A 20,927-nucleotide genomic window follows, 5' to 3' on the forward strand; every position below is an offset into this window, starting at 1 on the left:
GATGCGGACATGGCACCGCTTGGCAAAAGGCATGACGTGGCAGGCATCCCATGTATAAAATAGAGGAAGATGGGCACGGATGTTAGCTCAGGGCTAATCTTCCTCAAAAAAAAAAAAAAAAAAAAAAGACAAAACCAAAAACTGCCAACCGCTTACAAGAGACGTCTTCCCAAGTCCTGACCCTAGTTTCTTTCACCACCCCAGCAAAAGCACCGTGGGCCAATGACGTCTGGTCAGCAGCCAGTCGCCTGGGGCTGTCCCTGAGACCAGGGGCTCAGGCAGCTGCAGGACAGCTTCCACGAGAGGCCTTTAGCCAGAGGCTGGTGTACCACAGGCGAGACGTCCACTTGGGACGTTGTCCCACCTGGGTCACCAAATTGACATCAAACCTGAAGTGAGCTCACTCACACATTGCACGACAAGCCAATCTGACACCGAGTGTAGTGGAAGAAAGCAGGAATTTTATTGCAAAGCACTGAGCAAGGAGAACGGCAGCTAATGCTGTAATCCCAAACTCCCTGAAAAGCTACAAGCAAGGGTTTTTACTTGGGGCTTCAAAGTATGGTGGGGGGAGCATGTCCCCCTGGGGGCTGAAGCTCTAAGAATCGTCCGCACAGGCTGACCATCTGTTCTATGTGTTGCACACAGTGAATTTTCAGTCTGTGACGTTTGAAGTTTACAGTCAGTCATTTTAGCTTCTTGATGTTCCTGCAAGATGCTGAGTCCAGCAGGGCCTGTCAGCAGTTCCTCTCTTATCAGCCGTGCCCCTGCTGTTCCGCAAGGCGAGCTCAGAAACTTTGGTTATTTTGTTTCCTACATTAGACTTGTGGGTACGAGGCACAGTTTCACCCCAATCCAGGGAAATCTTATCTCCTTCATCCTCAGTTTCATCATGAAGCCAGTATCACTGTGACACCCAAACCTGACAAGGACTTTGCAAGAACGGGAAATCACAGTCCAACCCTGTCATGCACTTGGACACAAATATCCTCCCCCAAAATTAGCAACCCAAAACCAGCAATATATGAAAAAGAAAATACATCATTTCAGAAGTCCAAGTGTGGCTTAGCATTAAAAAAAAACTTTGTCCATGTAATGCATTATATTTACAGGAATAAAAAGAAGAAAAAATGACTTATCCTTTAGATTGGTGCAGGAAAAGTATTTAATGAAAATAGACACTCATTCATGATTAAGAAAAAATTCTCAGAAAACTAGGAATAGAAGGGACTTGCTTAATTTGATAAAATCCTACAGCAAATATCATCCTTTTGAGCCAGCTCCGATGGCCTAGTGGTTAAAGTTTGGTGCACTCCACTTTGGCAGCACAGGTTCGCTTCCTGGGTGTGGAAACGCACCACTCGTCTGTCAGTAGCCGTGCTGTGGTGGCAGCTCATGTAGAAGAACCAGGAGGATTTACAACTATACACAGCTGTGTACTCGTGGCTTAGGGGGAAAGAAAAGGAGCAAGATTGGGGCCGCCTGGCGGTGCAGTAGTTAAGTGCACACGTTCCGCTTCTTGGCGGCTCAGGGTTCCCCAGTTTGGATCCTGGGTGTGGACATGGCACCACTTGGCAAGCCATGCTGTAGCAGGTGTCCCACATATAAAATAGAGGAAGATGGGCACGGATGTTAGCTCAGGGCCAGTCTTCCTCAGCAAAAAGAGGAGGATTGGCAGCAGTTAGCTCAGGGCTAATCTTCCTCAAGAAAAAAAGAAAAGAAAAGGAGCAAGATTGGCAACAGATGTTAGCTTAGGGTGAATCTTTCCCTGCAAAAAAAAAAACAAAAAAACCCAAAAACTTCCTTCTCTGATATCACAAAGGAGCCAAGGAATAAAGGACAAGAGAACTGGTAAGGAAATAGTTCTTATTTGCCAGTGACTGAATACATGCAGTTTAAGGAATCTACAGACAAACTATAAAAACTGATAAGAATTAATTTATCAAGGTCACTGGATTCAAGGTTAATCGACAGAAATCAATTTATTCCTGTCATCAGTACTGGCAACAAACAAACAGAAAATGAAATTTTACACTGATATCATCCAAACAGTATCAAAAAATATTTAATATATGGGGAAAAAAACCCAACTAAATATGTACAAGACCTCTCCTCTGTAAACTGCAAAACATTATTGAGATAAATTTTGAAGGACCTTAATAAAGAGAGAGACCATGTTCATGGATTGGGAGATTTAATACCGTGAAGATGTCAGATCTTACTAAATGGATTTATAGATTCAAGGCAATCCCAATTATAATCCCCAAAGCTGTGTGCGCGTCTGTATGTGTATGTGCGAATCAACAAATCGATTGTGAAATTCACACGAATTGGGTCTGTCTCCAGGCCAGTGTGGGGGACCACGCCCTGCCTGGTGTTTGTGGCATTTGCAGAACGCTGTTTTGAAACCAGTCCCAGGGTTTCACCTGGAACCTGCCCACAGGGCAGCCGGTAGGGCCCCTCCCACCGGAGCCTAAAGTGAATTCACACACTTCATTGACTGTTTCCACTCACCTGACAGCGGCTTGTCCCGGCCTGCCATGGCGTGGACCTCCCGGTGAACTGACGTCCCCTGTAAGGCTTCAGGTTAGCATCCTGCTGGTGGTGAGGTCCCTGCCCCAAGGGTGCAGTGTGAATAGGACCAACGCCCGCCTCTGGCGCAAGATGTCTGCTGACTAATCATTTAAAAATTAGTTACAGACTGACAATAAAAGAGTCTGTGTGAAAACAACCGAGGTTGGTGGGAGGGGAGTTCTTTGCAAAGATCAGCCGGGAGGGATGCTCTGAGGCCTTATTTAGGGATGCCTAAATGCTAAGGATTTTGGCATTTCTCCTGAGGGCACTGTGAGCCACAGCAGGTTCTGAGCAGGACAAGGCCCCGGTGGGCTTGCTGCTTTAGAAAGACTCCTCAGGCTGCCTTGTTGGCGCTGGGTCGGAGGGGGCAAGACCGGGGTAGGAAGGCCGGGGAGGAGGCTGGGGCAGGAGCTGGATGGGAGCAGAGAGGCCTGGATCCGGGCAGGGGCTGCAGGAGGGGAGGGAGGGAGTGGAAGCCCCAGGAGAGACATTTCCCGCAAGTCAGCCCCCGGTGTCAGTCCTGCCTGGGTTTCGGCACTGGGAGGTGGGGTCGCCCACCTGTTGCCCACACCACAGCCTCAAGTCCAGCTGCCACTCAGCATGGTGGACCCAGGTTCTGAGTTTCCACACTAGACAAGCCCCCTTACTAAGTCATAGATGTGCTAAAACTGGGTGGAGACTCCAAATTAGTCTGTCTGTTTGGATCTTTTATAATACAACTTTTTATAAAAAGAGACTATGAAAATCACGAATATGGTTGCAAAAAAAAAAAAAAAAACCTCCCAAACTGATAGAAGTTCTGAAAGGAAGTTTAATGAAAGTTACCAGAATGTGGAACAGACGAGTGATGAAAATGGAGAGGACAGTCCAGAGCTGTGAAGGATGAGGGCGGGGCAGTCTCAGACTGGGGAAGTGTTCTAGAAGATTCTAAAGGGAAAATGGAGAGCAGGAGATGCATGAGATGTACAAAGTTGGGGGTCGTCAAGACCACCCTTACTTCTGACACCAACTACAAGTCCGAGGGGCCCGCAAACAGCCCCAAGTTGGATGATTTGCTAGAAGGACTCACAGAATTCACTGAAAACTGTTACACTCCTGGTCACAGTTTATTACAGAGAAAGGATGCGGATTAAAATCTGCCAAGGGAAGGGGCACGGGGGGCAGAGTCCAGGAGGGACGAGGCGCGAGCTTCCAGTTGTCTCTCCCGTGGAGTCGTGGACAGCTCTGACTTCCCTCAGCAACAGGGAGCAACAAACACATGGAGTATTCCCAGGGAGTTCACCCAAGCCATGGGGTCCAGGGCTTTTAATGGGGATGGGACATGCAGACCGGGTTTTCCACCTGCCCATGTGGCTGAGCTTCGTTTCTAAAGGCTGAGTTGACACCACGGGACCCAGAGCCCCCACCATAAGTCACATTGCTAGTATAGATTATCTGGGGGGCCCAGGGCCCCAGGTAAACAAAGACACTCTTATCAGCAGGACATCCAAGGATTTAAAGATTACATCCCCGGAACGGAGGGCGAGGCCAGACCTCTATACGGGTACAGTTAATCCTTTACTGCACAAACAAGAAAAATTCCCAGCACTAAAGAGAGAAAGAGGGTTCAGATAGAAGAGTGTAAAATAAGAGAAAGAAGAGAAACTCGCTCACGGACCCATCCTGGTGCAATGTCAGTGCCACAGGGATGACAAAAAGCCCCACTGCCCACTTAATAGGGAATGGAGCCGGGTTTCCCAACTGCTGAGGAAGATGATTTTGAACCAGTAATTCTGGGCCTAGAAACTATCCTCTAGTCTAGTGGGAAAGTGGGAAAAGATGTTTCAAACATGCAAAGTTTCAAAATAGTTATCTACCATACACCCTTTCGGAAAAAGGCACTTAGGGATATACTTCAGCAAAACTAGAATGGAATTCAACAAAGAGGAGGACACAGGTTCCTCAAGAGGAGTGACAGTGTAAAGGAGAGCAATGTGAAGACATCGTGGGAAGACAGCCCTGCAGCAGCCCAGAAAATAGCCAGCTGACTGTTCAATAGAGAATAGGAGCAAAGAGCTGGATGGCCTCCGTCACTTGGTGAGTGAGGCATTTGTGGGTCGCATCTGGCATTTGTGGTGAGAAACACCACTCCAGGGAAAACTATAAAGCTTCATACCGTAAAATCAAGGTCTCAATATGAGAAGACTAAAATGTGGCGTGACGTGAAATAATGTTTAGAGTTGCCATTTAATGTGAGTGCTTCGGACAGCACTGGTTGAGGGCAGCAAAATTACATCTTTGTTATGGATTCACAATGATTATCATTTATGTAACCTTAAGAGTATACGTGCCCTATATTTTCACTTTCAGACTCAGCCTCTGGACACAGCACTTAAGACTTATTATAACCTCAGAAAGACACCTTGATTATGTAAAACTAATGGTGCAGCAGACAGACCATAGGAGGTGGCGGGGGGAGCGAAGGGCGGTCGGCTAATACACTTACAGGCGCACGTGTCAGGAAGTTGAAGCAATAGGACTATTATTTATAATTACAAAGGTTACCAAGAAACACTAACAAATAAAATAAAATAAAAATCACTTGTATGGGGTCAACCCAGTGGCACAGTGGTTAAGTGTGAATGTTCCGCTTTGGCGGCCTGGGGTTCGCTGGTTTGGATCCCGGGTGCGGACATGGTACCGCTTGGCAAGCCATGCTGTGGTAGGCATCCCACATAGAAAGTAGAGGAAGATAGGCACGGGTGTTAGCTCAGGGCCAGTCTTCCTCTGCAAAAAAAAGAGGAGGATTGGCAGCAGATGTTGGCTCAGGGCTAATCTTCCTCAAAAAAAAAAATCACTTTTACAATTTGGGTGGGGGAAGGAAAAGATATAGAATATATGATAAACTTACATAATGGGGGAGTTGACAGTGGCAAATCAAGTCATAATATTTTTTAAAATTCAATTTAGTAAATCAAGAAATAGAGGTATAAGCTTGTTATTTGGCCTCATAGGGTTAAAGTGGAAGAAACCAATGCAGAGAAGATCAAAAGTGGTTAACCTTTGCGCCAGACCGAAGCATAGTGGTTAAGTTCACCCACTCCACTTCAGGGGGCCTGGGGTTTGCAGGGTCAGATCCCAGGCATGGACCTACACACTGTTCATCAAGCCATGCTGTGGTAGCGTCCCACATACAAACTAGAGGAAGATGGGCACAGATGTTAGCTCAGGGCCAATCTTCCTCACACAAAAAAGTGGTTAACCTTTGAGGAGGAGTAAAGCTGGAGTTGGGGGGAGGACAGACTTCTGTTTTTCAATACACCCCCGTCTATGCAGTCCAGATAACCCCCTATGTGCATATATTATGCACTAAAAGGAAGACGAGGGAGTTAGGTCAGCCTGGGTGCGTGGAGGATGGCTGGCAGGGGTGAGGTATAAAGTTGTCAGAAATTCGTCTCTTAATGAGCCCGAGGCCGCTTATTTTCCCAATTAGCTTGTGTATCTGTGGATGAATATTAATTATTACTGGAGTGAGTCAGTTCCCAGCATCAACTCTAGGCTTAGGCTGCGCTTATAAATGCTGACAATACTGATAACCCTGTTCGCATGAATAAGTGATGAGGGAAAGAAGGCGGCGGCGTCAGAGCGGCGCTCAAGCCCTGAGCTCTTTCCGAAGCCCTGAACGCCGCGGTGAACACACTTCAGGGGCCCAGAGCTGTCACTCCACCCGCGAGAGGAGGGCCGGAGCGTGGTGGGCCCTGGGGTGGGTTGCGGGAGGCGCAGAGGGAGCAAGCTTTTCCCCTGCCTTGGACTTGTGACCCCTAGAGATGCGGCCCCTACTGATGACCTCCCCTCCCAGGCTGCTCGCCAGAACCTTCTGGATGCTTTCAAAAGATGCCCTCCGGGCCACCCCAGGCCACATCACTAACTTGGCATTCCGTGTGCAGCCGGGCGCGGTCCTCTTTAAGGCGGACGCTCCCTAACTCGGCGATTCTGGCTGCCTGTCCCCATTGCTGCGACCCGGACACCGAGGCATCTCGGGGCAGGGCTTGCAGGGGGCTCCTGGTGCACGACCTGACCGCTCTCTCCCCCACGCAGTGTACCACTGGGCGGAGATGCGGGCCAAGATGCGCGTCCTGGGCTTCAACGCCGAAGCCGTCAAGCCGCTGAACGAGGAGGCGGCCGCCGAGCTGGGCGCCGAGCTGCTGGGCGAGGCCACCATCTTCGTGGTGGCCTGCAGCTGCCTGGTGCTGGAGTACCGGCGCCAGCAGACGCAGCAGCGCCGCCAGGAGAGGGAGCGGCGCGCCGCCTTGGAGGCAATGCGGGACGAGGTGGACCACCTGGCGCTGGCGCTCGAGGCTCTGCAGGCGCGGGTGCAGGCGGCGCCGCCGCAGGGCGCCCTGGAGGAGCTGCGGGCGCAGGTGCAGGAGGTGCGCGCCCAGCTCCGCGCCCGGGACCCGCCGCCCGCGCCCCCGGCGGCGCCCTCGCCCGCGGAGTAGGAGGCCCTGGTCTTGGACTTGACTGTTGTCTGGGCTGCGAGGTCCCCGACGTGGCCTTCTCTCCGCACTGTCCCTTCCCCATGGCCCAGCTAATACCACCCGGTCCCTTTAGGCGCAGAAGGGATCCTGAACTGGGGCTGATCCAATCGGGCTTTTGGTCACCTCCCTACTAACCTGCCCAGTGGTACCTTCCGCTGGGACTCCCCCTCCCACTAGTGGAAGGTTCCGACCGGCGCTCCCTCCTCCCTAGTGCGCTGGTTTAGCACTTTGGAATGGAAAAGCAGTGTCTTCCACTGGAGCTCGCCCACCCAGCACTAAGGGGGCCAGCAGGACGCACGGACCTAGCCAACTCGCCTCCTGTCACTCACACCTCCACTTACTTGAGGAGTGGTCCTCTCCCCAAGACCCTCATCCGTCACCCCAGGACACCCGTTCCTGATCGGTACAGACCATTGTAATGAAAAAAAATGCGGAATCTTCCATTGGACCTCCCGACCCCATCGCCTTCCATCTGCCTCACTGTTTTGGCGCGTGGGGAAGAGACGGATGGATGGATGGATCTTGGAAGGCATTAGCTCCAATGACACCCTGCGGCTCCAGCCTTTAGTCCACCATTGGTACCTCGACTGAGGTGCTCCCCTCTTTAAGTGGATCGTTCCGAGAGACTCCCCTCGCCCATCACCACCTGTAGTCTGTGGCATAACCCAGTGGGAAGGCTGGGCAGGGGTTTCCCGTGCAGTCCCGCCAGATCTCCCCCCTTTGGTGGTCTGTTCCAGCAGGACTTGGCCCTTTGGGGTGGAAAAATTGGGCCTGCCTAGGGCTGAGCCATTCTGTATTTTGGTCTCAGCCCCGTTTACCTGTCCAGAAGTTCCGGACCTACTGCTGTCCTTTCCCACTGCCCCCCCCCCCCCTCCCCCGCCCGCCCCCCCCCCCCCCCTACATGGGTCACTGTCCCCTCCCTTCCATCCAGACTTGCTGTTCCGAGTACTCAGGGATCCTCCTTCCTGCTTGCTCTTGGACTGGTCGCCCAGTCCCCCCTCTTACTCTCCTTCAGCCCCCTCACCCTCCTTGTGCAAAGGCTTCCTCCAGTGGGACCACCTGCCCGTCAGCCCTGAAGTTCCCCACCCGCTCCGATGGAAGATTCCACCGGGCAGCGCCACCTCCCCACATTCCCACTGAACCCCTGAAGGGGGTGTCTATGAGCTCTGTGACGTCGGAATTCTATTTTTTTAGACTGTAAATGTTTTATAATTAAAGGAGCTCTTGGGTAAAGGGGTCGTCTTAAGAAGGTGTCTGAGAACTACGAGGTACGCCTGCCATATGGGTACAAGGCTCATTCAAATTAGGAGAGGAGCCGGGAGGGTTCTGGTGGGAAGGGGGGCAGAGTCATCCTATGAGCCCTTTCCCAGATGGGGAAACTGAGGCCCATGGGAAGCAAAAGGACTTGCCCCAGGTCACGCAGTCAATGTTGGACCCCTGGCTTTCTCTGAGCAGGTGAATTGGTGGCAGAGGGTGGGAAGGTGTGAGGGTCGGTCGGCCTGGTAAGGGACACGGGGAGGGAGGCCGAGAGCGGGCAGAGACCCCCAGGCTGCAGGAGGCTGAAGGAACTGAGCAGGTGCAGGGTGGGAAGGAGGAAGACGCGGGGCCTCGATGACTGGGGGAGGGAGGAGCACGCCCCCACCCTCATCACAGCAGCCCTTCAAATCACTCCAGAAATCTTAGCATTTATAAAAACTGGCAGATTTATTCCGCAGGGGCCCATTTTCAAGAAGCTAAAGGTGAAGGTGCGAGAGGGGAGGTTCCCTCCCCTTTTCCTCTCTCCCTCATCTTATTTTCCCTAGGGGGTAAAAACGGCCCGGACCCCAAAACCTACCCAAATAAAAAACCAAAAAACTGAGGTTCCAAAAAGTTACAGCATCTTAATTCCTCATAGAAAAGGGGAAGGAGCCAGAGGAAAGGGAGGTCCCCAGGGTGTGGGGAGGTGCCCCCAGCCTGGTGGGACGTCCCCCCCTTAAATAGCTGCCCCACATGGGACAAGCCTGGGGCGATAGCATTTAAAAACTCCCCATACCCCATTTTATCAAAACCAAAGAGAAAAAAAATTTCCCTTTACCCCCCCAAAACCTAAATATATATATATACTTTTTTTTCTTAAAAAAACAAAAATTTGAAGGCATTAAGCGTTAAAGTGAACCTAGAAGGGAATGTGAAATTCCCTCTTTCCTTCCCCCTCACTGTGGGGTTAATTGGTACATCCCCAGCAGAGGAACCAGCCCCAAGGGGATGGCAGAGGGGAAGGACCAAAGGGAGCAAAGGGCGGGGGCCTCCCCAGCCAATCAGCAGCCAGTATGGGTGTGGGCGTGGTGCCAGGGAAGCCACACCCCCTCGGAATTTTCCAAGTGCATGGGGAGTGGGGAAGATGCATTCCTGTGTAGTCTTCAGCCAATTCCAAGTCAAGTCGCTGCAGGGAAAGCAGGGTGACAGGCGGGGTGTGCGGAAAGGAGAAACGGGACCTTCTGGGCCCTGTGGTCAGGGGGAACCCCGCTTCCTGAGCTCCTGGACAAAGGCTGGAAGGAAACAAGAGGCAGAGGTCAGGGGCAGAGCCTCTTCCCCCTTCCCTTCCAAAACAGGGCTTTTCCCGTAGGACACGATGCTTCCAAAATAAATAAGGGTCTAAAAAAAAAAAAACCAACCTCACCTTCAATTATTTCCTCTTTTACTTTCTGCAGTTCCTTCCTCACCTCTTCCAGAAGCTCCTGAAAAGAATGGGGTGTAACGGATCAGGAAGGGTGTCTGGACTGGCAGAAACAAATCCCCCCTTTCTTAGCGACTGAAGGGTCAGAGGAAGGAGGCCCAAGACCCCCCCCCCCCCCCCCAACACACACACATATACACAAACATGACATCATTGACAAGGCCGCAGAGTGACTGGAGAATTCTGGATCCTTGGAGCCAGAAGAAAGGTACTGGAGGACATCCAGTACCAGGGTTGGCAACTACATTCCAGCCTCCTGCCAACTCCAATTGGTGATGGATGTCTGGCGACAGAGTGCCGAAAAGGATTCTGGGTACTCATCAGGAATGAGTGCGGTGATAGATTAGTAAGGTCTGTCACAGGCACTGGCAAAGAGGGTTGTGGTGCCTGTGTCATCTCTGAGCTGAGCCAATCTCTCCATTTCTCAGACCAGAAAACTGACGTTTCCAAGGTCTTTTCTAGAATCGCAGGGATGTCAGTGGCAAAATCTAGACCCAGATGTCCTTTCTTCCTGTGACGCCTTTCTGGCCCCCAGGCCTTACCCCTCCTCTCCCCGTCAAGCTACCTGTTTCACTCTCTCCAGGTCTGATTCATCACTGGAGCTGGGCGTATGGGGGTGGGCCTCGGAAGCGGTCACCGAAGAAGACGACTTCATCCTGGGAGAGGTGGTGTGGTTTGGGACAGAAATGAGGTTAGAGAGAGGGCCTGCCTCTCCTTCCAGGGGTCACATTGTGCTCCTGCCTGCAAATTTGGCAAATCCAACTATTGGTGGAGGGGGTCCCGGTATTGATGGCCCACCTTGGCAAGGTTGTGCTGTTCTTCTCCCATGGTCTCCGCACTGATTCTGGGGGACAGGTGACAAATCAGAAAGATCAGGGACAAGGAATATCCGGACTCAGTCTTTCTCCCGCAGCCTCATCAGCCCCTCAAAGAACCATCTCAGAGACTACAATCCCCAGCATTATTTGCACAGATTCTCCCTTGAGAGTCCTTTATATGTAAGAACAAGGCATCCTGGGACTTGTAGTTCCTGTGGCTAGACTGGGCTCTCACTCACCAGTATGGGCTGGGACTCTGGCCTCTGGCTCCTCCTGCTGGTGGGAAATAGAACTGTCATGAGCCAGCCCCTGCCGCACCTCTGCTCATTTTCCTGCTCCAGCTCCAAACCCAGCCCATCCCCATCACCCCGGCCTCCCCAGCATCCCGACCTAGCGGTACAGCCCAAGGTGTATATGGCAGGAAGAGCCCATAACTCACATTGGCAGATTCATCCTTGGCGGGTTTCTCCCCAACTTGTGTGGCTTTCCTTCTGCAGGAGGGAAAGGCAAAAAACAGATCGCTTGGGTCCTCCCTCAGCCACTCCACAATTCCCCTTCCCAGAGTTCTGGAAAGGTGGATTCTAGAGTGCAGAGTTCGGGAATTCGTGAAGGCTAAGAAAAGTTGAGCTTTCTAAGTTAGCGAGAGCGCTGTTCTCGGATTGGGGTGGCGGTTTTTCCGATTCTCACATGTGGGAATCACAAAATCCTAAGGGCAGAGGGCTCTATCTGGGACTGCCGGGATTCTAGGAATCTGAGTTTCCAGATTCTGAGGCAGGATCTCCTAAGGTCCAGGAATTCTGGCTCTTAGAACATTCTAGAGGCTACCTGTGTAGTTGCAAACCTCAGCCATCCCCCAGCGTTATATCCCACATCTGGCTATCAAATGGGGAACTTTCACCCAAAGAAACAACAAAACTCGAAACTGCGCCCTCCCCCTGACCTGGCCCCGCTGAGTAGGAATCTCCCCAGGTGGCCACTGCAGGCTGAGGGGCTTGTCCCCGGCAGTGAGGGCTCCAGGCTGAGGCTCACCTTCGGGCCAGCATGGCATTCATCTCTTCCATGAGACCCCCACCTGTGCTTCGACTGCTCTCAGCTTTGGGGGCTGGGGGACCCCCTGAGGCCTCCTCCTGCTGGAGAAGTTACAAACAGGAGGGGGCGTTATGAGTGGGCCTCCTGGCCTCGCAGCCCTCCTGTGAAGCCCCCAGGTAACTGTGGCCTCATGTCATTGCATCAGGACCCCGTCACCCCACACCCTCCATGCCTGGCCCCCTCACCTTGCTGACTTTCCTGAGTTTGGCTCCCGCTATGGCCGCGGCCAGGCCGGGGGCCCCAGCCCCACCACCACTGGGGCCTTGTGCTGTGGGGAGGGGGGGAGCAGGGGGTGGACCTCCCCCGGCTCCATGCCCCGCGGTGGAGCCCCCCAAGGGGGGCAGACCAGGGGGTGGGGGGGGACCCGGAGGAGGTGGAGGTCCTGGAGGTGGGGGTGGTCCCCCAGCTAAGGGAGTAGGTGGGCCTCCTGCAACAAACACACAAAGGAGGGGTTTTGAGAGAGAAGCCTCATTCTTGGTTGTCCAGCTGGCCCACGCCCTCCTCCGGGGAGGTCCTCTGACTCCCGAGGTCACTCGAGCCATCACCTGCATTGGAGACCCGGCGCTCCCGCTCCGCGTACTCTGGCTGGCCCGGCTGCTGCCTGAGGAGGGTGGTGGAGCCGCCATCACTCGGGGCCCCGAGGATGGCTAGCAACCTCCCCACGTCCCTCTCGGGGTCTCCTATAAGGCTCCTAGTCCCCACCTTCCTCTTCCTTCCCCAGGGGCCCCGAAAGGGGTGTGGGGAGGGCAGGGACAGGGAGAGACCAAGACACGAGCATTCCAGTCATCGAACTGTCAAGAACACCCACATTGCAAAAGGCCCAAGATCCTAGAAACCACCAGCTTTGGGGACTCTGGGAATCTGGGGGACCAGGATTTGGGGGGTCAGGAGGTTCTGCCACGCTGAGTGTCAGGAGTTTCTCGAACTCCAGGAGGTGGGGGTTTCTGAAAGCTGTCAATTTCTAGTCCCCTAGGAGTTGGAACATTCTGGAAACTGACGGTTGGAGCCTTCTGAACTCCAGGAGTCAGAGGTTCTGGAACATCCTAGAACTCTGGCAGTGGTAAGGTTCGCCACTCAGGGACTGGCCCCACCTTTTCTGCTGCTCCAGCTCCTCAGGGGAGGGACCGTTCTGAACTGACCAGGCGGGAGGGGCTGCCGGTGGTGGCGGGGGTGGAGGCCCTCCTCCTGGAAGGTGAGAGTAGAAAAGGGTGATGAGTCAAGCCGGAACTCTGCCCCACCCCTTGGCACTCTCCCTCAGCTCTCTCAGGCATGCTGCCCAGAGGTGCTCACTTCCTCCTTCCCCCGGGACCCTGACACTCGGGGCTGGGGTGTGGGCACCTGGCAGACTTCGGGGAGGAGAGCCAGCACCAGCCTCCCTGGACTGCACTGCTAGGAGGTGGGGGCTGGGAAGATGCCCAGTGACGGGGGGACAGCAAAGGCCCAGAGCGGGCAGTCACTTGTCCCAAGTCGTGCAGACTGGAATGTGCAGGAACAAGTGGAGGTTTTTTCTTATTCTCAATGCCTGAAAACTAACTGACGATGACGATATGTCATTACAGTCGTGCCCCGGCGAAAGGGCACAGGGAGCCTTGTGGGGGCTGGAAACATCCATATCTTGATCTGGGAGGCAGTCACACAGGAGCATGCATGCATAAAAATTCACGGAGCAAGCTGTACCCTTAGGAATCGTGCAGTTTCCTATGTGGGTGCACACAGGGCACATCGGAGCCCACGCAAAACCCTCAGAATAATCACTGAGTAGGGAATCAGCCCCATTTACAGATGAGGAAACTGAGCCCCAGCGGGGTCACGTGGCAGCCCCAGGCCACAGAGCAGGACTTGCTGGTCCCCCTGCCCACGGTTTCTAACCTTCCAGGGCCTCTAGCGCGCTGGCCATGCCCGCGGCAAACTGCGCGGCGTCCTCCTTGCTCCCGAAGTTGAGGCCCCAGACCTGGCGGGCATCACGCCACTGGTGGAAGTTGGGAGTGGCCTGGTTATACTTGACGCCCCGGATGATGGCACAGTTGATGACGACCTGGCAGGAAGGGAAAGGCAGGTGAGGGGCAAGGGGCGCAGGGGTGGGGGGCAGCCCGCAGAGGGATGGGGCAGCGGGAGGGAGGCCTCACCTGCTGGTCTGGCTGCATCTTCCTGCCAACGACGCGGAAGGAATTGGCCGTGGGGTTGTGGTAGATCTGGACTCGGCTGAAGGCCTGGGGGCCCGTGCCAGCAGGCAACCATCGCTTGTTGCTGTCATCGTAAACCATCACAGTGGCCCGGCTGGAGCAGATGACCGTCTCGCTGCCGGGAGGGGGGAAGGGAGAGGGGCTGGTCAGCAGGGGAGCACAGCACCCTCCCTCCAGGGGCCGATGGCCTTCTCCATCTGGGTCCCCTGGGAGATTCGAAGAGACAGAGCGTGAGAGGAAGAAAGACACACGCAGAGAGGCAGAGGGAGACAGGCAGACGTGGAGACCCGGACAAATAAACAGGGATGTGAGACAGACAGTCAGACGGGGAGAAAGAGACAGGGAGAGTCAGACAGACAGACTGGAATAGATGGACATACAGACAAAGGGGAGACAGACTGAAAGACAGACAGACAAGGGAATGGAGTGGGGGAAACAGATGGAAAGGCAGGGAAGCAGAAACAGACAGAGATGCAGGTGAGTACAGAGCGAGAGCCGGAGGAGGGGACCCAGGAAACGCAGGGCAGTGGGGACCAGCCCCCCCCCGGGCGCTCTTGCAGCCTCAGTTTGCCCCGTTTCCCCATCTCTGCCAGGGTGCCAGGACTGCCCCCTCCTCTAGGTCCGAGGAGGAAGCTGAGGCTCAGGGAGGGGAAGGGTGAGGCCCGAGCAAGCTGGGGATGATGCTAGATCCTAGGCTCATCCACTTCCCTCGGCCACCCCATCCATCCGGCCCCGGGCACCACCGGTCACCAGCAGACACTCCCTGCTCGGCAGTGACCCAGACAGCCCCGGCCCCACCCTCCAGGGCAGGACACATGTCCCGATCGGGGACAGCGACAACCCAGGGTCAGGCCGGGGTGCTCAGAAGGAGCACCTGCCCGGGCCTGGGGGTCAGCAAGGATTTCCCAGAGGAATGGACAGCTGACTCAGCCTTGCAGGGAGCGGTCAGGATACCGTTCAGAGTTCAGGATCTGAGATCCACAGACAGGCCCGGCTGCAAAGCCTGGCTGAGACCCCTACTGCGTGACTCAGGCAAGCGACCCTCCCACTCAGGACTCACTTCCTCGCCTGAAACCTGCAAACTGGGGAAATGACGGTCCCGTCCCCTGGGGCAGTGGGAGGAGCAATGAGTCTGGGCGCTTAGTAACTGTCAGCATCCCTTTCACGGGCGCACCCTGCACAGGTCCCCCTGGGGTACCTCTCCAGACCCCACCCAAGCCCTTCTGGGGAGGTTCAATGCCCCCTCCCCCAATGAGGAAACTCAGGCCCGCAGACGGGAAGTGACTTGCCCAAGGTCACACACAAACCAGGGGGAAGCGCCACTTCCCAGTCCCTGCCCCCACCCCACCCCCATGGACTTTTTCCTGAAAAGAAGAAGCTGGTGGTCAGTGGTTTCCGGGGAGAGACATTACAGCCCGTGATACTTCCATCTGTACCAGGGCTGGGGGCTGGGGCGTGACGCTGCCACTGTGAAAGACGGGGCAGGGGAAGCCCCTCAGAGGACCCAGCTCTGGCTCCTAGGCCAGGCAGCTGAGCCCCGGGGGTCCCCCCAAGTTTACATAATTGGGGCACCTCCCCTCTTCTAGGGCACTTCGGCTGGTCAGGTGCCCTAAGCCCTGTCCTCTGGGCACTCTTTTATCCTCATTTTGCAAGAGGCCCAGAGAGGTTGAGTGACTGGCCCACGGTGACACAGCTGTTCAGTAGCAGAGGCAGGATTTGAACCCAGGCCACTTGGCTCCCAAGTCCACAGTCTTAACCACTGGGGACTGTGTGGGCCCTACCCAAATGCCAGGTGCTGTTTCCAGACAAGCGCAGCCTCGGGGGCTGTTTCTGGCTCTTACTGCCCCTGGCAAGGCCGGGTTGAGGCCTCGCCCGCACCTGCCACCCACACCCAGGGCAGACTCTGGCCAGGCGCCCTGGGCCGTTGTTGCTGCCCCACCCTGGCTGCACTTTGCTCTCCTAGGCGGCCCTGCCCTGCCGAGGTTCTGGCTTGGCCGGAGAGCTGGGCGCCTGCTGAGTGACCCCAGGCTGGTCCTGCCCTTCTCCAGGTCGCAATGTCCCCATTACAGCAGAAGGATCCTGTTAAAACACAAGTCGGATCATGTCCCTCCTCTTCTCGGAAGCTCCCCTGGCTCCCGCAGAATCAAAGCCAAGCTCTTCCCATGGCTTTCATGATCTGCGTGATCTCTGATCTCGTCCCCTCCCGCCCCCTCAGCTCGCTGTTCCAGCCCCACTGGCCCCCACGCTGCTCCTTCAACATGTCAGACGCATACCCCCTCGGGCCTCTGCATTTATTCTTCCTCAACCTGGACTCTCACCTCCTTCAGGTCTCCGCTTAGACGTACATCACCTCTTCTGAGAAGCCCTCCCTGACTGCCCTCTCATCCCACGTCCCGCATTTCATAGCAGCCATCCCTGCCTGTCTCTCCAACCAAAACATCAGGACCGGGAGTACAGGGATTTTTGTCCTTTTTGTTCCCAGCTGTGTCCCCAGAACCTAGAACGGTGCCCGGCACACAGCAGGCACTCAACAGTTGTTAACTTAGTCATCTGTAAAAGAGGAAAACCCAACCACAGCAGGGGACATTTATTGGTTAGCCTGTGTCCCAGACAGAGTTCTAGGTACTGAGCTCCAGTTTCCCCACTGAAACTTGCAGTGACCTCAGGAGACAGACTCTGGTGCTTTCCTATTTGACAGATGAGAAAGTGGGCACAGAGAGATGAAGACACTTGTCCCAGGTCACACAGCAAGTGAGCAGAGGGGCTCCTATTTGAACCCAAGACCACTCAAGTTCCTAACCTCATTCAAAGATGAGGAAACAGTTCAGCTGACTTTTTTAAAAGGCAGGGTATAAAGTGGTGTGTATGAGAGGTTTAAAAAAAAGGTGGGGAAGGGGCTGGCCCCGTGGCTGAGTGGTTAAGTTCGCGCGCTCCGCTGTAGGCAGCCCAGTGTTTCGTTGGTTCGAATCCTGGGCGCGGACATGACACTGCTCATCAAACCACGCTGAGGCAGCGTCCCACATGCCACAACTAGAAGAACCCACAACGAAGAATACACAACTATGTACCGGGGGGGCTTTGGGGAGAAAAAGGAAAAAATAAAATCTTTAAAAAAAAAAAAAGGTGGGGAAGATAAAAATACCTCCACGATATATGCAATGGCTGCTTCCCAGGGGACTAAGGTGGCTGCCCCGAGGGAGGGAGGGCAGAGGAAGGGGACATGGTCTGCCTCATTCCAGTGGTCTCCTGGGGTCTCGAACCCTCCATTTGACATGGGGGAATCTTAATCCGAAGCCAACCCAGGACCCAACCCTCCCCACAAGTCCCCACCTTCTGGGAAATTCTAGCACGTGAGAGATGAAAAAGGGGTCAAGTCCCCTCCTTGCTGAGTGGCTTCACCTCTCTGAGCCTCAGTTTCCAGCCCTGGAAACCGTTAACTCACTGGGTTTCTTGTAAGCATTCAGAGAGATAAGAAAAACCCTAACCTCAGGACCTAGAACTTGGCAGAGGCTCCACGTAAGCTGAGAGTCAAAACAGGAGGAAGAGAGCTTCTCATCACTGGAGGCAATCAAGCATAGTCACTCTGGTTTACTCAAACCTTCCAGATCAGAGGCTTGGCCTTCCCTGCACCCCTTCATCCCACCTCCAAGATTTGCCCCATAGCCCCCTTAAACCGTAAAACTTGTGATCCAGCCCCAAACCTACACACACACACACACACACCTTTTCTAAACTACAAATCTTTGAAGCAACCCTGGATAGGGCACCAGATCTAGGGTCTGTGGGGCTTGTGCGGGCTCACTGTAGTCCCTCCTTCAGGACGAGCCTCACTTTCCCGGAAGTGATCAGGAAGATAAAGTTCCCACCTGGGCAATTTTTGCCGCTTTGCCTTAAGTATTGGTGTAGTGAAAGCATATGATTTGCATTTTTTTTAAAGACCATTAAAGGTTTTATATTGCTTTTTCTCTAATAGCATAATAGTCTGGAGTCAGCCCTGGGTTCAAATTCAGGTTTGACCATTTCCAAACTGACTTTAATAAGCCATTTGCTTAATTTCTCTGTGCCTCAGTTTTCCCATCCGAGGGAGGGGACCGTCATAAGAGTATCAATCTCTTAGAATTTCTGCGAGGATTAAACTCAATCAGGCGCCCAGTACAGTGCCTGGCACAAAGCAGATGACAGCTCAAACGTTCTCATTATTTAAAAAAAAATAAAAACAGCCATAATAATTAGTATTATTGGGAGAGGAAAGAAATGGACCCAAATTCTTCTTGCGTCCCTTCTGCCCTGAGATTCGCAGACCTCTGCCCCCCTTCCGGGCTTTCCCAGAATCCCAGCTCAGATTCCCCGACACAGCAGACGCTCGACAAATATTTGTCAAACTGGGAGAAAAAAGAACTATATCTTGTAATTTTCCATCTTAACATCCTTTCTTCCAAGTGTCCCCAACTAAACCAGCCAGAAATCAGAGAATCTCAGTCCCCTCCCCTCCTCCAACCGTGCCTAGCAATTTCTGAGTGATCTTGGGCCAGGCCTTTCTCTCCTTGAGCCTCAGTTTCCCCAGGTGCCCCTATACAGGGGCATGGGGCGTTTTGAATCCTAGCTGTCTTGGGAGAAGGAATGCAGCCCACGAAGGCGGGTGTGGCCATCGGCTGGGAAGACCCCACAGGAGGTGGAAGGAACCCTCTGATGGGCCAGGCAGCGGCTCAAATTCTGCCCACCCCCCAGGAGGTGGGAGGTCTGGCCACCGCCAGCCGTAGGGGGCCCTGTGGGAGGGCCAGGTCCTCGGAGGCTGGAGAGGGGGTGGGAGGCTGGCCCAGACGTCGCTCCTGCCCTTTTACGGTCTCAGGGAGTGAGGCAGCCGGCACTCGGACATCCGCCATCCGCCTTCCACCGCTGTGCCTGGGACCGGAAACGCGACGGGGGGGACGAGGGGCAGCGCTGGGGGGCAGTGGGAGAGGAGAGTCCCCGGGGAAGAGGGTGAAGGAAGAGGCTCCTGAAAACAAGCCCCTCTCCAGGGCAGACCTTGCAGGGATGTTCCTATGCAGGAAGGGTAGGCAGGAAGTCTTGAGGGTGACTGGGGGTGCCCCCTTGCTCCAAATTTTCCAACACCTCCTTTCACATCAGAGGGAAAAAATGTGGGAGGGGGATTCTGAAGGGTCATAAAAAGGCAGGCCACCTTGATGTGAGAGGGCAGGGGTATGGGGGAAGGGGGAAGTGGGAGGATGTGGGCACCAGGGGGTTAAGCCCCAGCGGTCTCCAGGGGCCTCCCCCCTCAAGCTGGGGGCTTTGGGGCAGGAAGTCCCTGAGAGAGCGGAGGAAGGGAGATAGTATTGTCAGGCTCAGGCCCCAAGGGAGAGATTATGGGGGGTCGGGGGAGGGGAGAATGGGGGGGCCTAGTCCGGTCCCCCAGCCCGCACTGGCCCCGCCCTCAGGTGAACCCAGGACTTTGGAGGGACCCAAGACAAAATCCTTGGGTCCCCCACCCCCAGTATTAAAATCCTGGGAAGATAGCTGGAACTATGGGAAGCCTGGGTCCCAGGGGGCGAGGGCTATGACCTTGAAGCTTTTCGGCGCCCCTCCTCCAACCCCACAGCTCCGGATGGCTGGGGGGAGGGGGGGAACTGTGGTGAGAGAGGGGGAGGCGCCGGGGTGGGGAGAGCAGCCGGCCCGCAGCGCTCCTTGCCCGCCCCCCACACCAGCTGTCTCGACAGGTGAGTCAGGAAGACAAAGGCCCCCCTTCCCCCAGCTGCCGCGCCCCCTCCCTCCCCAGGGCCGCGCAGGTGGGGGAGAGGGGCCGCCCTTCTGGCCCGGGGAGCCGCCCTCCGCGCGGAGCGCTCGCTCGGTCCTAGGCACAGCCGATGGGGAGGGGGCGTGAGGGAGGGGAGTCCCAACCAGACCCTCCAGGCTGCATCTGAGTCCGTGGATCTGTCCGCACCAACCTCCTCCACGGGAGGTTGAGAGGCCCCCCAAATCGAGGAGCTTAAGTACCCCCGAAGTTCAGGAGCGAGGTCCCACTTGGGAAGACTTTTTCCAGCGCCCCGTAAAGGGGGACCCCACAAACCAAGGGCTCCATCTCAATCTTTCACCCAGCTCCCCAAACCGGGGCGCCCCTCATTCCTCCCGGAGCCCGAGGTGAGATCTGGGGGCAGTCGGAGCCCTGCCTCGACCCTGGCCTCCCCGCGGGGAGTCGCTGCCAACTTGGAGGTCCTCTGAAAAAGTCTTTGCAAAAATCCGACAGTCCTCGGAGCGCCCCCAAATCCGAGGGCTCCCAGGAGAGCCTCATCGCCACCCCACCCCAGAGCCTGGGGAGTCACGGGGAGGGGGCTGCTATGTCGAGCTCGTCCCAGGGGGCTCGGCCTCCCATCCGAGGCTCCCCATGCCCGGTCCCCAAATTCCAGCCCAGAGCAAGCGGCGGGGGGTGGGGGGGGGACAAAGGCGGGGCGGGGAGCGCGCGCCGGGCGGGGAGGGGGCTGGAGGCCGGGCCGGGCTCACCTCATGGCTGCTGGGCGGGCGGGCGGCGCGCCCGCGGGCTGGCTGCTCCCGGGGCGCCCCGGGCTGGAGGCTCAGGGCTCGGGGCCGGCGCCGGGCTGGGCTCAGTGTCCCCCAGGGTCCCGCCCCATAGAGTCCGGCTTCCTGGGGGGAACGTGGAGCGGGCGGGGCGGGTCCTCGGGCGCCTGCCCCCTCTGGGGGTGTGATCGCGGGGTCCGCGCGGCAGCAGGGGGTGCGGCGTGCCCTCGGCGGCGCGCCCCTCGGCCGGCGACGGCGACACTGTTACTCTTACTACTGTACTTCTCTTCGCTACATTTCGTTCCAAAATTCCACTCCCCGCACCCACAATGCCCTGCGCCTTAAAGGGGCCGCCGCCACCTCCCGGCGGCGGGGTGGGAGGCTGGAGGGCGCTTAAACGGGCAACGCGGAACCCCAGCCTGCCGCTAGTTCCCTCTGCCCCAAGGTGATTGCATAGGGATGCACGCTGGGGGTCGCCCCCAAATTAGGGGGCAAGCTTGGTGGAGGGGATGGGATCCTT

The 20,927-nt window shown here is 55.5% G+C and overlaps 2 protein-coding genes across 5 annotated transcripts; one reads left to right on the plus strand and one right to left on the minus strand.

Moving 5' to 3' along the window:
* Positions 1-5,967: 5,967 nt before the first annotated feature.
* LOC124250358 (optic atrophy 3 protein homolog) lies at positions 5,968-7,920 on the plus strand. Its single transcript, XM_046682161.1, has 2 exons — positions 5,968-5,980; positions 6,586-7,920. The coding sequence occupies exons 1-2, from the start codon at positions 5,968-5,970 to the stop codon at positions 7,050-7,052; spliced, it is 480 nt and encodes a 159-aa protein (XP_046538117.1). The 3' UTR covers positions 7,053-7,920.
* An 856-nt stretch (positions 7,921-8,776) lies between these two features.
* Positions 8,777-20,650, minus strand: VASP (vasodilator stimulated phosphoprotein). Of its 4 annotated transcripts, none has more exons than XM_046682547.1 (13): positions 20,393-20,650; positions 13,841-14,012; positions 13,584-13,749; positions 12,806-12,899; positions 12,260-12,315; positions 11,900-12,141; positions 11,655-11,752; positions 11,065-11,116; positions 10,865-10,898; positions 10,606-10,651; positions 10,373-10,463; positions 9,751-9,808; positions 8,777-9,619 (listed from the first exon to the last, which is right to left on the minus strand). In XM_046682547.1, the coding sequence occupies exons 1-13, from the start codon at positions 20,395-20,397 to the stop codon at positions 9,582-9,584; spliced, it is 1,152 nt and encodes a 383-aa protein (XP_046538503.1). In that variant the 5' UTR covers positions 20,398-20,650; the 3' UTR covers positions 8,777-9,581. The 4 variants fall into 4 exon arrangements, with proteins under 4 accessions (XP_046538503.1, XP_046538501.1, XP_046538502.1 ...); XM_046682545.1 differs by having other exon boundaries at positions 10,865-10,901; positions 20,393-20,649; XM_046682546.1 differs by having other exon boundaries at positions 11,655-11,755; positions 20,393-20,648.
* Between the last annotated feature and the right edge of the window lie 277 nt (positions 20,651-20,927).

The sequence above is a fragment of the Equus quagga genome, chromosome 13 (assembly GCF_021613505.1).
Source record: "Equus quagga isolate Etosha38 chromosome 13, UCLA_HA_Equagga_1.0, whole genome shotgun sequence".
In the NCBI taxonomy this organism is placed as follows: Eukaryota; Metazoa; Chordata; class Mammalia; order Perissodactyla; family Equidae; genus Equus; species Equus quagga.

Excerpts from the sequence above, each read along its gene's own strand:
- VASP (XM_046682544.1), bottom strand. Across the intron at positions 13,750-13,840 it reads AGATGCAGCCAGACCAGCAG|GTCGTCATCAACTGTGCCAT; the intron begins GTGAGGCCTCCC and ends CCTTCCTGCCAG. Across the intron at positions 11,117-11,654 it reads AATGCCATGCTGGCCCGAAG|AAGGAAAGCCACACAAGTTG; the intron begins GTGAGCCTCAGC and ends TCCCTCCTGCAG.